Genomic DNA, 18,114 nt, shown 5'->3' with positions numbered 1-18,114 from the left:
AGAACTTCTGTTAAAGGGTCCCCTCAGGCCTCCTAAAGGTTTTCAAACTGTGTTTTTAATTGGGAGTTGGATTTGGGGGCAGGGCTGTTAGCTTTTGGTAGCTCAGATTTATAAATTGTAGCAAGGTAAGCCCAAACCTCTGCTTCCCCCACGCTACTTTAATCTCAAGTGAATGATTTGCTACAGGCTAAGTCTTAATTACAGTGCTGTGGAGTTTAAATTTAAGGTTTAATTCCGTCCTTGATGTAACTCAGTTTCTATTTATTGCAGCTTTACATACCGACTGCAACATTTAATTTGTAACATATCTTTACCCTGAGCTAAATTCCCCTAGCTCCAGACCACTGCAGGGCTGGTGTTTTCTGGGACATTTACCTATCTGTGTAGTCGATTTTAGTGAGGCACAAAAGTACAGCAGTAAGTTGGTCAGAAAGATGCATCCTTTATTAGTAGGCAATGGTGGAGAATCGGCAGAAAATTAAAAGCCCTGCTAGCATGTTTTAGAAATGAGTCGGCTGCTTTGGTGAGCAAGCGTTTCTCTTGGTTATCCCAAGGGGCTAGATGAATGACTTGGTCACACTCTTGCTATTAAAAGAAGCTCTTAGCTGCAAGGAGACTACTTTGTCCCTGGTGGTAGTCTTGACAAACATTCTCCTTTTTTAGGACACAGCACTATGAAAGCACTCATAGAGTTCTGCTGTCCAATATGGCAGCCACGAGCTACATGCAGAGTTAAGCTTAATTTTAAGTTAATTGGGTCATATCAGACAAATCTATACCCTTGTTTATTTGAGTATCCTGATTGTCATTTTGCAGATATAGACCCTGATGCAAAGGGAGGTTAACCTCCTTTCAGTCATACATGTTGAGCACAGAAGTGGCCTCCATATTAAAATACTGACTCTCCAAATCCTTGCAATTGCATAGAGATCCAAAGTCATCATAACTCACCCTCTATCCCTAATTATAAAGTGAGTGCCTACTCAAACATCCCTAGCCAACTGGTATTACTGCTATTACACCTATATCTTTGGTCAATCTCTGTTCATCTAATGTTGTAAATATTAGACAGTACAAAGCAAATAGATTATAAAATCAACTGAAATCTTCGGAAAGAGGCAATATTTCATGAAGTCCATGAAAGTGATATTGGAGATCAGCTCCAATCACACAGGAAGCCGTTGGCACATTAGTATCTGTCAGAGGTAACACATGAAGAAAGAAAACGTCACCACAGATAACATGAAAGATGCTTCTGAAGAGAATGATTTCAAAAGCAAGGGACTAAGAGAAGCTCCTGGGGAAACTGATCAAACTCCACTACATTTGACCTTCCTTGTGATCACTCTGAGAAAATCAAATATAAAGTGAAGGATTCTACATTGTGATTTTTATAATTTTATCAGAAATATTATACTCCCTACTCCCAAACCAAATGTGTCCTTTGTTTATAGAATTAGAGTATGACTGCAATTATAATTTAAATTTGTTAAATAAAATAAATGTATTTTCACCATTTCCACTTTATTTAGAGACAAAGCTTCACTGAAATGTTTCATTATTTGCCATTAATGTCTGTTTCTTTCCCCACCCTCATTTCTTGGAAATGAGGACCTCTGTGCTCCTTATAATGGCCAGCACTGGGTGGAATTAAGGTTGGATTGGCCATTAGGAGACTCACTTCTCAGGTATCCACCTTTGCTCCTACTCTCTTCTGGTGTGGAAGGCACAGAGGGAAGGCATCTGTAAGAAACAGATATTGCCAACACTGCGATTGACAAATCACTGAGAAAATCACAGGTCAGAAGCAAGGATGCTGTGTCACTGATGTAGAATTGGGTCCCTTAATCTGAAAGGTGTCATTTAGTTTTCATTATAGACAATATTGCTATGTTAGGTATATTTAGTCTCTGTAAAGACTTCATAAACAGACCTTCCTTGATTAAATTATCGGGAAGTATGGTGGAATGGAGTAAGGCCACTGGAGTAAAGCGAGCAGGGTACTGGGTTATGAAACAGGACAGAATTAGCCAGATTCCAGTCTGATAAATTGTTTTCTCTGTCTCTTTACAATAAATGGCCAATCACCTTCTGCATACTCCCTCCTCCAGTAAAAGTAAATAGAGGAGATATTTTCTCAGCTTTCCCTCACTATGCTACTTCTGCCCCAAATTAGATACTATGCTACTTTGTATCTCTAGGCTACTTTCTACTACGCTACTTTGTATCTCTCAGAAGGAGTCTGCCCAGAGCCCTGTCCCAAGGGTAGACTGACAGGCTGAAGGGCTTGGGGAAACCAGGAGCTCTAAGTTTTGACAGATATTGTAAGCAACCACTCCACAGACACCTGTGACAAAACATGTAAAGATGAGGTTGTTTGAAAAATGCAGAGACAAAGACAGAGTAGGTGAGAGAAGTTGTCTTTTTTTAAAAAGGTATCTTTCTTCAACTACTTGATGACTCAGTATTGCTCAGAGAAGTCCTATTCCAGGCCACAAAGGCAGGTCAGGTAGATATTTGAGGTTTAGAGCCCCAAACCAGGCCATGGGAATTGGGCAGTCACAGATAGAAAGGAAAGCTGGGGAGAAAGTGTACTTGGGGGTGAGAAACACAGCACCACGCCTGTGTTACCTGGAAGGTTACCTGTGTTACCTGAGGCTAAGATACTAGCTTGAGAATCGGAGACTTTGACAGTTGCTATCAGTGTGACCTTGAGCAAAGCCTTTTAACACTCCCAGTCTCAGTTTCCTTATCTGAATGATGGAGACAGCAACAACTATTTCAGAGGAGTGGTGAGATTAAGTAGGCCAGCGAGTACAAACTGCTGAGCACAGAGCAAGGTGCATAGTGAGTACCTGAAGGACTTGTGCTTGTGTCTACTCAGCATATGATGTTTATTGGTTACCTACTGTGTGCCCTCTTTATAAGTATCCTACTGCTGCAAACTGAGTTTCTCAGAAAGGGAAGTTGTTACATAGTTTATAGCAAGAGGCTGGGGAGGCAAGTCAGCTGATAAGCATGTGCGCTCATCTCCCCTGCTAACCAGTTAGCTCCTGGAGGACAGGGGCTATTTCTGACTCTGCTTCCCATTGACTCCCTGGGTGTTGGAGGTACCAGGCACATAAGGAGGGCTCAGTAAACGTGTCTTGAAGGAATGAGTGAGTGTGTGAGAGGCTGCCTCTTAGGTTCTGAAGTTAACGTTCGCCTTGGGTGGAATGGAGCTCCTTAAAGTCGTCAGTCAGGCCCATGGCCAGGCCCTCCATGAAGATGGATCTACAAGCCAGGAAGACATCTGGCCATACCGACTCCACCCACTGGCCCAGGGCACTCTAGCCAAGGCCCAGGGAGGCCATTGTTGGGAGAGACAGAGGGGCTGGAGTGGATCCAAGGCAAAGCATGTCTGATAAGTCTGTGGGAGTTGGGCCAGGTCTTCAGTACAGAGGAGAAGCCAGAAGCATGTGAACTTAATGAGCCCCCACAGCTGTTTTTAATGGGGACCTGATCACTCGAGGGCAGTTCGGGGAGTGGAGGGACATGGCCTCAAAGACTTAATTAAAAGCTATGAAAGGGGAATGACACGTGGAAAGAGTCTGCTGAAAGGATGGAAAGGGGCCTGGCTTTTCCATTTAAAACGATGTCAACTGCTTGCCTGAAGCCAACATTTAGAGTCAAAATGGGAAATGGATGATAGTTTCAAAGTGCAAAATGAGCATCAGATCAAGTTCAGCAATCCAGCAAATTCCATGCTTAATTTTCAAAGTGTGTGAACTTTTAAAATGATATTTGAATGGGGGTCCATCCCAATGGCTGCTAAAGGAGATCATTAGTAGTGAGGAAGCCATGCCCAAGTGGAAACTGTCATTGCCTGAAGTGTATATGTGGTTGCCGTCTGAGGTTTTAGGTTCAGGTGAGCCACTACTCTAAGGGAAGAACACGTCTGCAGACGTTTTTGTTTGATAGCTAATGTTTACTGAGTGCTTACCATTCGCCAGGAGCTGTGCTATACAGTTTTCATATATTATCTCATTCATCTTCATCATTACTCTGTGAGGTAGGTGTTTCTACCCCCATTGTATAGTTGAGGAAACAAAGGCAAGGCTTATTACTGTCAGAGTCACAGTTTGAAGCTGTTCTAACTCCACAGCCTATACCTTTAACCACTATGCTAGACCACCTGTGAAATCAGTTACTGAACAACTAATATATATTGTATGTTTTGAAGTCTAAGTGGGAATCCATTTCCACTTATTTCTATATATGAGAATGCACAGAGGCAGTGTGGGTTGTAGGAACACTGCCTCTAACTTTATTCATCAAATTATTCAACCAACTATTCATCCATCCAGCCAACCAATCAACTAGAAACCAATCAATCAACCAACCCAACTATCCAAAACACCATCAATCACACTAGCCAACCAACCATCCATCCAGTCACCCAACTAACCAACCAACTGTCCTCAGTTCCTTTACCACAAATAGGGATTAGTAATTGTACAAGTAAAGGGCTTAACATAGGGCCTTGTGACACTGATTAATCAATATTATTGTTGAGCTGAGTTGTCTTGAGCTGAACACTCCAGTAAGACAATTAATGCCTCAAAGACAGAGGAGAGGTTTGAAGCCACTTGACTATCCTATGAATGGCATCCCCAAACTTACTGAAAGGGTGTTGATCATAAAACATCATAGGGTACTCTTTCCTACAGGAAAATTATTTTTGATCTGATGGTCAGGAAAAATTGGGGTTTTGCTGAAAAGATGATTGATTAGTTTTTACTCTTTGGATAGTAACTCATATAGCAATTATGTTTTTTTTTAAACTGGCAGCCAGATCTTCGGGGACTGAGCATTTTGTACTTTAGCTTCACCCTGGACTCCCTTTTATATTTCTCTACTTGTCTTTGCTTCACCTACTTTTTGGAAATATACTTCTAATCTATGTTTTCTGAGTTAGAATTACATTTGGTTAGGATTTCTTTAATCCCTGTGGTAACCAGAAGGAATATGAATGTGTGATCATTTATAAGTTCCAGTTTATGTATTGACTAATGGTTTGGCTGACTCAGAGAGAGGAAGGCCGCCTAAGCCAAAGTGAAAGGCCACTTCACACCTGCTTGATCCAAAATGTGGGGCAGAAGATACATGGGATTGGATGCTGTAAAAACTTAAATCTGATGGACAGACTTAGGACAGTGGTAATCTTTTTTCTTCTATTGCTCATGTGTGGAATTCAAATTCCTCCTCCCAAGATTGAGGGAGAGGGAGAGAGATAAAGAGAAAGAAAGAAGGGAGGGAAAGGGAGTTGTAGGAGGGAAGCATTATGCTAGAATGCAACATTCTGAGTTTTCAACTCTTTGATTTTTGGCTTATTACACGAAATTAAGCAAGTCATTTTATTTCTCTGATCCTCAGTTTCTCCCTCTGCAAAATGGGTCATATATTCCTAACCATTTCATTGGGTAGTTAAGAACATGAAAAGAGGTACCCCATGGGGAGAAAACTTTGAGAGTTGTAATATGAGTTTCAAATGGCAGTAATTTGTATCGTTTTTTATAAAATGCCAAAGTCCCAGTAGTGCTGTTCGTGGGACATTTACATCACATTTCTCCAGCTCTCATAAACTAACTGATTGGGAGAAGAAAGAAAAAGAAAGAAACAAAGCAAATGTCCTTGGGTTTTTGGAGATTGGTCCAGAGCCATCTGTTAGACCTGGCTCTGTGAGACATTCCCCCTGTGAGAAAACACCCTTAGTTATCCAGCCACTCCACCACCACCCGCCTCCGCCCCTGCCACCCCCAACTTGATTAGGGCAGACCCAGGGCCAGGAGGCCATCATACCTCATCATCACAGCTGATAGAGCATTTGCCATCCAGAGAGGCGCACTGTGGGGTGAGGGGGAAACAAAAGGAAACGTGTCATTTGGACACACCAGCGTCTGCTATGACTGCCACTTAGTTACTCAAGGACAGCCTATCGAAGTCCTAGCCTGTTATGTAAATTTCATCCAAATTTCATCCAAAGGGAATGTACTCTCTAGGATGAGTACCAGCTCTAAACAGTAATATAAAAGACAATTTGGGGACTTCCTGGTGGCACAGTGGTTAAGAATCCGCCTGCCAATGCAGGGGACACGGGTTCAAGCCCTGGTCCAGGAAGATCCCACATGCCCCGGAGCAACTAAGCCCGTGCGCCACAACTACCAAGCCTGCATTCTAGAGCCCGTGAGCCACAACTGCTGAGCCCACGTGCCACAACTACTGAAGTCCATGTGCCTAGAGCCCGTGCTCCGCAACAAGAGAAGCCAGCCCGCTCACTGCAATTAGAGAAAGCTCGCGCAACAAAGACCCAACGCAGCCAAAAATAAATAAATTTATTTTTAAAAAAAGACAATTTTGGGGTAACAGGGCCCTTTTTCATTTTAATTTATGTTGTCCATTTTGCTTCATTCAATATTGATGTCTTTTTAAGACCTCAAATCTTTGAGTAACAAGAAATATAATTATGTGTTCATTTAATTTTAAATTAACCCCCAGTGACTTTTTTTTAAAACTCCTGTCTGTGTTCTTGGTACATAGTTTCCTAAAGTATCTTCATTTAAGAAATGATATACCATTTCAATATTTAGAATTGGACAGATGGAGGCAAATTATGTGTTGCCATTTCTGCTGAATTACTGAACAAATACCACTGAGATTACTTAGTACAGAATGTATAGTGCAAGTAAAGAATGTTCCCAGATTATCCAAGGCAGAGAAGCCCTTGGCCAAAGAAGGCATGCTTAGTCTAACCTAGTTATGCAAAAGCCTTCAAAAGAGATTCACAAATAAGTAATTGGGCACCACAAGATTAAAAGAAAGTCACTATGAAAATCTGCAAAAGTCCCCAATACTTAGAAGAAACACTTCTCTTTTAGAAGGTCACTAGTTTGATCTCACAATTACAACTGTTGCAGGAGCAAATTCCCTGCTTTCCCAGCATGTGGTGTCTAACACGCTGTCAGCCCTTTACTTTGCAGTGAAATGAAAAGTAATCTGAGCAGCCCAGCAGTTCATTTTACAAATATTCATCGGAAATCTGGCACTTTTAGGCTCCGGGTACTCAAATGTGAACACCTGTATAATAACAGTGTCGCTAATGCTTCAACATGCTGATTATAACTTACCTGTCTGCTGGCAGTCCAGAACTTCCTTTGGAAAAATTCAAGTTTCATCTGAATGCCTACAGCTTGGACAAATTATAAATAAAACATGGCATTAGAGATCTCTTTACACAATTATTTAAGATTATCATTGAAAATTATCTGTCAAGGTAAGATGCTGATGTAAGCATATCAGATAAGAACACTTAAAAACTAAATTTACAGTGAAGCATACAACTAAAACATTTTATCTTTCAGGTAAGGAATTTTCAAGGTTACCTGTACTCATAGAACTCTTGACAGAACAAACTGAGCACAGTGCAGATGGCTTTTTGGAGAGATGTTACTTGAGTGTTTCTAAAATTCATATACTTGTGGTCACCACCCTCCCCAGCACAGCTGAAAACAGGAATGGAAATAAGAAGGATATTCAGAAGATCACGGTTTCTTCAGGGTTCCCATTTCAGGGTTCCCAATTATCATTGCATGAACTTGCATGCCTAAAATGTGTACTCTGCATATATTTTTGAGATATGAAACTTGAAAAGTACTTGTCCTGAGGCTGGTGTTTGGAAGCAAGTCACTTGGCCATGATGTGACTTTGTTGAACTGTCCCCCAGCATCCACATCTCAGTGATCTTCTCTCCCCAGCAACTCTGGTGGAATTATATAGTTCTTTGCTTGTCTGTGGAAAGTTCCCTAAGGCAACAGTGGATGCTACTTCTAGTAAGAGAAATGTGCAGAAATGGAAGAGGTTAAGAAAGTGATTTGAAACTCTGGGAAGAATTCGGTGGAACCTCAGAACTAGGCAATGAACAAGCTCAGAATATTTCTCTCTATGAAGTCAAGACAAAGTAACTCTTGAAACCATTTTCAAAAGTACTCAAGTCAGGCAAAAAAGCTCGTCAGATGGTGAGAAAACTTCAGAGGAGATGGAAAGAAAGAATGAGACTCTGTGCTGGAAACACTGCACTCCCCAAGGGACACCATTCAGCCCTGGGCGGTTTTGCAAACTTCAGTCCATTGCACACAACTTCCCCAATTTTTGCCATATCCTTATACCACCAGTATTGTTATTTATCTTTCCACATGTTTTTTCTTTTGCTGAAATACCTACAGTAACTTCAATCTACATAATAATACATATCAAAAGAGATACACAATTACCAAAAAAAAAAAAAAAAACAACAAAGAAAAACCAAGTTCACCCATATACTTTTATGTGGCCACCATGTTAGATGCCCCCCACCAACTCCCACCTTGGGTAAACGTTCTTCTGCTGGCTTCTGGAACTTGAAGATTTATGAAGGTCTTGGGCTGTTACCCTTATAAGTACCAAGTACATTTCTACTTCCTAAACAAATTGTTGGAGCAAGACCTGAGAGTCAAAGTTAACTGGGATATGTACACTTAGAGAGACTCATCCTCTATCTTTGCACTTAGAATGTCAGACTCTAGGGTGAGACTAGAGCTAAGCATGGCTGTAACATGCAGAATGGAAGACTCTGAAATGCACCATTTCAGCACTCTGGGTTCATCCCGCTTTACCCAAAGTGTCTTCCATCTTCCGGAGCACAAGCTCCCCAGCGACAGGGACATGTTGTTGCTCCCCACTGGATCCCTGCCTCCAGCAAGGTGCCAAGCACATAGATGACTCACTGGTAAATGATTGCTTTTTTAGAAAATCTGTTCCGGTGATAGTATAGTCACTAGATGGATGGATGGATACATAGATAGATAAACATCAGTGTGAATTATAATCATACCTGAATAAAGGTTTTTCAGTGGCAGTTCTCAACACATTAGAACCATCTGGGGGACTTCAAAAAAACATTCTGATGCCTGGTGCCTTCCCCCTCCACACTAAGACCATTTAAATCAGAATTTCTGGGAGTGGAGCCTAGGCATAGGTATGTTTAAAAAGCACCTCAGGTGATCTGAATGTGCAGCCGGGGTTGAGCTAGGCTACTCCACAGGCCTTACTGTAGACAACAAGTTGGCTATGGAGGACCTACCACGATATGGGCCATTTGGTCAGACTATAGCATAAACTGCTCTTCCTAGCCCTGGAGAAAATTTCAGAGAATACCTGAAGGAGGCTGATATTGAAGCCTGAAGGCTGTTCACTGCAGTTTCAAATGAATCTTGTCTTCCAAAATGCCTGACGATCCATATCCCTATTGGAGACGAACCAACTGAGGAAGCTGTAAACCAAAGTGCTGGCTGGGTTTTTAGTCAGATCCACCGGCAGGCAGAGGTAAGAGCCTGATCTGGACTTAAGAAGGGGCTTGAGGCAAGTATCTCTGGTTCTACCAAACACAGGGAGGGATGAGAGAAAGCTGACCTCAGAGCAGAAGGCCTAAAAACTGTTGTGACATTCAGTCACTGGTATCTAAGAGGAGGGAGGAAAACGAGTTTTCTCTCTTCCTCCGTGTGTATCTCTTCAGGCCAAGGTCAACAGCCACGGCAGGCTTCGAGACACAACAGGATAAAAGCAGAGGGTTCCCTGAGAGAGTCACCCCACGGTGACCTTTCTATGGTGTTTCTATTCCCAGCAACCCAGAGCTGCCCCTGGCCCACCCATTGTCTACTGAGTTCCCCTGTCAGTCACCCATGCCCTTTCTGAGCACCCTTCCCATTCTCTGATGGAGGCCCTGTTTTCACCTCTCTAATGAAGCTAGCTGCTCCCTCCTGGGTGTTTATCCATCTCACATACTTGCAGCCTGCTATCATCTGCCCCTTTCGGTCTGTATCCCAGCTCCTCAGAGTGCTTTAATCTTGCTTCATGAGTCAGTCCCTCCATCCCATTAATCATGCAGGCTGCTTCTCTCTGATCTCCCTCCAGCAGGCTGCATCCTCTCCCTGGTCCTGATGCCCTAAACTAGACACTACTTCCCTCACTCCTCACTCACTCCCTGTCTGGGCCATGAGGTCGATGCCAAAGGACTCCCAGACAGTCTTGATTATAATGGATCTGCTCCATTTTGCCCTGGCTGTGTTTTTTGTTGCCCACATCCCTTCCAGCAACTCTGGCCCATGGTTTCCCACTTCCGGGTTTGTAGTACATTCACCTACAAGTTAATATACTTCTCTATGATTAAGAGATTCACAAGCCCATTGGTGGGTCAATTTCACGACCATTTGTTCAGTGGCACTTTCTATGCCAAGCTCTAAGCTGGGTGCTAAGGGGAATGAGACCACATGCTCCCTCAGAGTCTATGTGGGGAGTGGCCACGTGGTAAAAGCAACATCAGAGGCTTAAACAGAGAACTGTGGAGCACAGAGGATGGGGCAGACTTGGCCTGGGGGAATCGGTAAGAACTTTGTGTAAGATAAAGCATGGAGATCTAACTCATAGAAAAAGTAAGAACAGAGGAAAGATGAGAATCAAGTGCAGAAACAGCACAGGCAAAAGGATGGAGCCTTTCCAAAGACCATACTGTCTTCTGAGGCTTGAAAGAATGTGAGTGGGGGAGATGGTTGTGCAGGCTGAGGTCAAATGGAAAATGGTCTTGAATGTCAGGCCAACACACCTGAAGAGTATCCTGTAGGCCAAGAGTTGGGCCAAGGGCCAAATTTAGCCCCTTTTTATCAATAAAGTTTTACTGGCACACAGGCACCCTTATGTGTTTACGTACTGTCTGGTACAACAGCAGTGCTGAGTAGTTGCAACAGAGGCTGAGTGGCCCACATAGCCTAAAATACTTACTGCTTGGCCATTTACAGAAAAAGTCTGCTGACACCTGCTTTAGGGTCTGAGGAGCCATTTAAGATATTGAAGTAGAAAAGTCAAAGGACCTCAGATCTGTATTTCAGAAGGTCCACAATGAAAGCCCTGAACAGGAAGGACTAGGAAATGGCCCGGACAGTGGGAGATAGGAGAGTGAGGTGAGTCAGGCAGCCACAGCCACTGGGTGCATTTGGCTAATTATCTCTTAAGTACAAACTGATTTAAAGTAAAAAACAAACAAACAAGCAAACACCAAAAAACCAGAATAAAAAATCCCCTCCACAAACAAACAAAAATGCTTAAGGGCATTCCTATGGTTAATTCTATTCAGAAAAACAAATACAAGCTTCCACAAACAGAAATTTAGCTTCCTCTTGCTATTTTCCTTTGTTTTGTTCCAGTTTTATTTTTCCTGTTTTCAACTTTTATCAGAAAAAAGATCATCATTACTTCAACAACTCCTCCTCTCTTCTCCCATCCCCCACACATCCCAAATGGAACCTGAGATATTTGTCATGCCCGTCTATTTTGTTCTTTCAACATTTCAAGCCATAACGGTATATTCTGATTCAAGTCAATCCTGCTAATTTAATAAGAAAAACAAGGACTGAAAATGCTTTAGCGAAACCCAAGTCCCAAAGAGAATGCAGAAAATTAAAACACCATTCCTGGGGTTTGAAATTTTTTAGACAGTCCAGAAAATCATCAACATATTTCTCCTGGAGTTCACGGTGCTCCTCACTTCCATTTGATTATAAAGGCTCCCCGGCTCCCTGCTAGGAACTTTCAACACAAGGATGGAGACAGAGTCCCTTTTCCATGACTGCATCTGGTGGTTCCTTACTCACCTCCCAGGAGCAGAACTGACCCAGAAGAAAAGTATCCCTGGGGACCCTTCCTAGAACGCCAATATCATGTGAGCCTCCTAGGACAATGACCTTAAGATACTAGGATGGTCTTTGGAAACCAACAAAACAGCAAAATCATCGTTATGAGAATTGTCATCCCAAAGAGCCCCAGAGCCTTTCATATGAAATATTCATGCATCTGGAGCACTGACACCTCATAATTTGCTTTGAATTAGTCAGGTTACTGTTGCCGTAACATACCTCAATACTCTAAAGTATGCGTGAGTACAGATTTTCAGCTCAGCAATACAGACCACAGAGCTTCCATGAAATATCTTCCTTCCAGTCTTCCTCTTTCCCCAACTCTCTAACTTCCTTCCTACCTACTTTTCCCCTCCCTCTCTTCGTCCAATGTTTATCAGAAACCAGATACGTGACAGGTGGTGAATGTATTGAAATGAAGACATAAGGGATGCAACAGCCATGGATGGAGGCCTGGGGAGGGCAGTCAAATCGCTGAAGAGAGGATCATACTTCAGGATATTCAGAGCTGACGGAGTCGAGCATGATCCAAGCACCAAAACACAATGGCACTTCATTTGCAGAATGTCAGTGATGAGTGCACTGGAATTGGGACCAACAGCTGACCTCACATGCTGCAGTCCTATGTTGTCCAAATTGGTGGCCAGTAGCTACATGTAGCTATTTAAATCAAAATTAAATAAAATTAATAATTTAGTGCCTAAGTTGCACTAGCCACATATTAACTGCTCAATATCCACATGAGGCTAGTGGCTACTATACTGGACCCAACAGATCCAGAACATTTTCATCATCACAGAGAGTTTAATTGGACAGTCATCACTGATAACAGGAAGGAACACAGAGAGGAAGTGGACACTGGTGTCCCTTGAGGATGAAAGTTAACGTTTCCCACAGACCCATCCATGCTACCCACTACCTGGAGGTGAAAGAAATGAGGATGACTTAGGTATGGAGAATCTAGAGCAGACAGACCTGCCTGTGTGAGAAGACCTGGATTTGCAAGGGGAAGATGGTAATTAGTTTGAGAGAAACCCAAAGAAATCAATGCAATATGCTCAATGTGGCTACCACCCTCAAGATTTATTTATTTTGCTTTATAAAATTTGAAAATACAAATTACATTTCCAGTGCTATTATATTCAAATGCATTCAAGATGAAATCATGCATGCATCTCATATCAGGTTAATAGACATGCATTCAAGTGTAATCCGAGACTCACCAAAGAACAATGTTACATGTAAAATTAGAAATAAAATAACTTTTTCATATTGTATTCATTTAGAAATAATTTTCTGTGGGCTTGGCCTCAACTGGCAACTTACCCCTAGGAGCACAAATCCGGTTTGTAAAACAGTGCTCACCACGCCTGGCACGCAAGCTCACACAAAACGCCCCTACCTCCATTTGCCCAGTTCTCCAGCCATGCGATATATTCACATACACATAGAGAGCTCATCCAGGAGACAGAAAAACAATCCTGCCGCCATCAACAAATTATAACCAGGAAAGTGTTTATCAAGAGCTCTGGTTGTGAACACTGTTTCTAAGACAGCTGAGTGCCCATGGGTACATCATTTCACTTCTCTGTCTCTACAAAGAGAATCACACTGGCTCTAGCTTCTGAACAGGACTTTCGTGGGATGGGGATAAATGATACAAAATAAAAGGATGTGTATCAGAACACTCTAAGGGTTGACAGTGTTGTCAACATTCATGTGATGATTTGTTCCTAGTTTTTAATCCTTTTTGCTTGTATTTCACCACCAAGTGCACCTTTTGTGCCAATATATTGACACTGAGCAGAAGATTCATCCACGATAAATCCATATTGTCCACTGCTACCAAGGTCCCTCAGGATGTAATGTTGGTGGGTAAACACTCTACAAAATTATAATACCTTAGAAGTGGGGAAAGGCCACGTGAGCACTGGCAAAATGAAGCAGAAAACAGAAGGCAAAGATTCCTTTCCAGCTGAGCAAGCTTGAAATGGATTTTTTCCCCTTCAGGATTAATGAAAGGTGTGTCCCACTCCTCAAATCCCATCACTCACCCCTCTGGAATTGTGATTATCCATGCACACTCAGGACAAGGTTAGATAGGTCAGCGTATAGAATCCAAGAGGGTTTTGTCCCTGATACTGTCACCGTCAGCTCCATGTGCTCATCAGCCAGGCTACCCGGACACAAAGCTTCTCAACTGACTGGCTACTGCTGGCAGCATGGGGACAATTATTTCATTCCAGTGCTCAGGCTCCCCTGGGCTGGCTTGGCCCACAAACAGGAGTGTTTTCTTCTAATAGATTCCAATTCCAATTCATGGGTAGGAATATGGTAGAAAACCTTCTCCTTATTAGAGAAAATAAAACTCTAATAAGTTAATAAATAAAATACATGCTAAGGATTTCCTTTGTATTTCATCACTTAGGAGTGGAACAAGTTTTCTTAAAATCCAAATTCTACAAGTACATGCTGGCCATACATTTTCTCAACTAGAAAATGAGCTCCTTTCTGGCCATATTTCTCAAGCAGGGTAGTGGCTATTTTTACACAGCTGGGTTAATATCTCCCACCTTGTCCTCAGGCCCCCTCTGACAGAGTCCCTGAATTTTCATTCCTTTGTGCCCAACAGCAATGACGGCTTGCAGTGACAGTAACAAGCCATGGCACATTTGGATTACAACTTGCCTTAATTAACGGTCAACTGTAATAGCTGCTAGCCAAGTCACATTTGTTTAAATGTTTTCTTCTGTTTGTTTTCAAAATAGTTAATTGCAAGTAGAACTAACAATGAATCTGAATGTCACTTTTTTGGAATATTTCATGATTAACTGGGGGTTTGGGAAAAGGCCACTGTCCTGGAGCGCTGAGGAAAAGAACTCTAACCTTCCTTACATCAAATACAAGCCCATTCCAGGGGTCTGCTAATGTCCAGGATAAATGACTTACCACATGAATAACAGTTTAAAACTGTAATGTGAATTATGACATAACTCATCTGTTAAATATTTCATGTGAAGATTTTAATGATTTGCATGATGGAATGTTGGACAAAAAACACAACTGAAATCCTGGGACTAATTTGGGCGAAACTGAGAACAGAGTATCCTCATGGAGACGAGGGGGAAGAAAAGGCAGCTGCATTTATGCCCCCCTGGGTGTCAGACTGGCAAGTCCAAAGGCTTTCTTAAAAGATTATAGGGACGGGAGAATGATCAGCAACAACCTTTTGAAAAATATTTAGATCAAAGCCACTATTTGTTTATTATAATCTTGGTAAAGCCTGAACATTAATCTACAAGGTATGGTATTATTTCAGAAATTAGGGGGAAAAAAACACATTCTCACAGGAGCAGGCACACCTCATATTTTAGCCTATGCCGAGTGAAGAAATACAATGATAAAAAGGGGAGGAGGCATTTTAAATATAAACCCCTCACCGATTGCATATTTCACTTCTGAAGTATACCCTGTGGTATTGGGGTGGAGGGGGGGTAATCTTTCTTATACATGCTTTTAAGTAACAAAGAGCTACATGATATATGTCTGTGGTGAGAGAGAGGGAGGGAAACAGGACTCATTATCGCTTGATTGACAACGCGATAGCAGAAGATTTTCTTTGAAGACTCATAGCTGCAGAGGTCTGTTTTAATCTGGAACCATACCCACTCACTGTCTGTGACTGGCTTCCGGGAATGTGTGTGTAGGAAGGCCTGATCCCTTCGCCTACACATTTCTTTTGTAGTCACTTTGTTTTTGTCCTGTCAGAGCTTCTTGGGAGCAGTCACCTTTGGTAAAGTATAATAAATGACAATTATGAATGTTTCCTCCATTTAGATTCTAATTACTTGACAGAATCAATGTTGAAAAGAATTAGCAGGGCTGTGGAATGGAATAATAATTTTCTTTTCACCCCTGAGGTAATCTGGAAGCATTTTTCCAGACTTCATCTGAGAAACCTATATTCCCTCAGCTTTCTGAGGCCACTGAAGCTGGCATCGAATAGTTTTTGTCAGATCATTTTATGCTCACAAAACTCTTCAAATAATATTATTTCAATAAGGTTTTCAAGCCAGTACATTTTTAGAGTCAATTCCCATCCTTTCAAACTTTCAGAATAAAACATTTAATAAGCCTCAGGCTTCATTGTATTTTAATCAGGGTTACGCAAATCAATGTCCATTAAGAAAATTATAAGTTTCCAAATTATAGCTCCCCAGTTAATAATTTCTTATTAGGTCACCACCTAATAACAGTTACCAAAGAGATTATAACAAAATCAGGGGTCATATTTCCAAACATTTCAAAACCCATAATAGAATGGTCACATATATTTGCCAAACACCTCTGAGCTGGATGTTGATGACTGTATTCAATGCAAAGCAGCACTAAAACATCCACATGAGAATGTAAATTGGTGCAACCACTACAGAGAACAGTATGGAGATTCTTTAAAAAACTAAAAATAGAGCTACCATATGATCCAGCAATTCCACTCCTGGGTATATACTTAGAAAAAAAGAAAACACTAATTCGAAAAGATACACACACCCCAATGTTCATAACTGCACTATTTAGAATAGTCAAGACATAGAAACAACCAAGTGTCCATCTACAGATGATTGGTTTAAGAAGATGTGGCGCGCGGACACACACACACACACACACACACACACACACACACACACACACACAATGGACTACTACTCAGCCATAAAAAAGAATGAAATATTGCCATCTGCAGCAATAGAGATGGACCTAGAGAATATCATACTAAGTGAAGTCAACCAGTGAAAGACAAATATTATATGATATCACTTATATGTGGAATCTAAAAAATAATACAAATGAATCTACATACAAAACAGAAACAGGGCTTCACTGGTGGCGCAGTGGTTGAGAGTCCGCCTGCCGATGCAGGGGACACGGGTTCATGCCCCGGTCCAGGAAGATCTCACATGCCGCGGAGCGACTAGGCCCATGAGCCATGGCCGCTGAGCCTGCGCGTCCGGAGCCTGTGCTCCGCAACAGGAGAGGCCACAACAGTGAGAGGCCCGCGTACCGCAAAAAAAAAAAAAAAAAAAAAAAAAAAACAGACTCGCAGACCTAGGAAATAAACTTATGGTTACCAAAGGGGAAAGGGAGGAAGGGAAGGGATAAAATAGGAGTACGGGGGCTTCCCTGGTGGCGCAGTGGTTGAGAGTCCTCCTGCCGATGCAGGGGACACGGGTTCGTGCCCCGGTCTGGGAGGATCCCACATGCCGCGGAGCGGCTGGGCCCGTGAGCCATGGCCGCTGAGCCTGCACGTCCGGAGCCTGTGCTCCGCAACGGGAGAGGCCACAACAGTGAGAGGCTTGTGTACCGCAAAAAAAAAAAAAAAAAAAAATAGGAGTACGGGATTAACAGATAACTACTATACATAAAATAGACAAGCAACAAGGATTTACTGTTTAGCACAGGGAAGTATATTCAATATCTTGTAATAACCTACAATGGAAAATAATCTGAAAAATATATATATATAACTGAATCACTTTGCTATTCACCTGAAACTCACACAATATTGTAAATCAAATATTCGTCAATAAAAAAAATTCACATGGACAGTTCACGGAGCTGGAGGAGGGTGTCCAGTTACTCTGATTCTCCAGCTTATATTCCAGGGCACAGAGAAGGAAAGGGACTTGTCCAAGCACACCCAGCTCATCCTAGGGATTCTGAGTCCATTCAGATCCCCCAAAACTCAGATCCCTCCAGGACTGGGTGGGAACTGTGGTGAATGAGAGACCACCCTGTGCTGGTGTCAAGTGAGCATCTCAGCTCAGCTGATGCCTTGTGGGAATATCTTCTGGATCCTGCAAGTTATTCTGATGCTGCAGGAGAAGCTGAAAATCTAGAATTAATATACAGACAATTCATTGAAAAATTCACAGCACTCTGATAGGGTTGCCAGATAAAAATTTCTGATTTACTAAATCTGGCAATCCTACACTGAGAGTCACATGGCACATCCCAGGCAATAAACTGGGGTGACCTCTGTTGCATGTTTAGCCCTGAGAGCACTGAGATAGCTTGTGTTCTGCAGTGAAATATCAGGACTGGAAACCAAGGTCGCCTCCATCAGCATGACTTTCGTGATTTTACTGTTTACTACAGAAAATTCTTGCCCAGAAAGATAAGGCTATAAACCAGTAAAAATACTTTATGATTTACTTGAGAAACTTCCCTTAAATCAACTTATCTAAACAACAGACTGATCAAGAACAAGAGAGGGCTCAACTACAGAAACCGCTCACTTATCAAACAACTCTGGATTTATCAAGACTCAAGAGGTACACCATTCTTAAAGGAA

At 42.0% G+C, this 18,114-nt stretch overlaps 1 protein-coding gene across 1 annotated transcript in view; it reads right to left on the bottom strand.

The window, feature by feature from the left end:
• CACNA2D3 (calcium voltage-gated channel auxiliary subunit alpha2delta 3) overlaps positions 1–18,114 on the bottom strand; it is a 784,136-nt gene that overhangs the window by 76,289 nt on the left and 689,733 nt on the right. Inside the window, exons 28-29 of the mRNA XM_060022702.1 lie at positions 7,167–7,228; positions 5,842–5,886 (exon numbers count right to left, since the gene is read on the bottom strand). Coding sequence (XP_059878685.1) covers positions 5,842–5,886; positions 7,167–7,228 — 107 coding nt within the window. The remainder of the gene's footprint in view (positions 1–5,841; positions 5,887–7,166; positions 7,229–18,114) is intronic.

This window comes from Delphinus delphis, chromosome 10 (assembly GCF_949987515.2).
Source record: "Delphinus delphis chromosome 10, mDelDel1.2, whole genome shotgun sequence".
Classification (NCBI taxonomy): domain Eukaryota; kingdom Metazoa; phylum Chordata; class Mammalia; order Artiodactyla; family Delphinidae; genus Delphinus; species Delphinus delphis.
The sequence above is the reverse complement of the archived record's forward strand: the minus strand, read 5'-3'. Positions and strand labels throughout refer to the sequence as shown.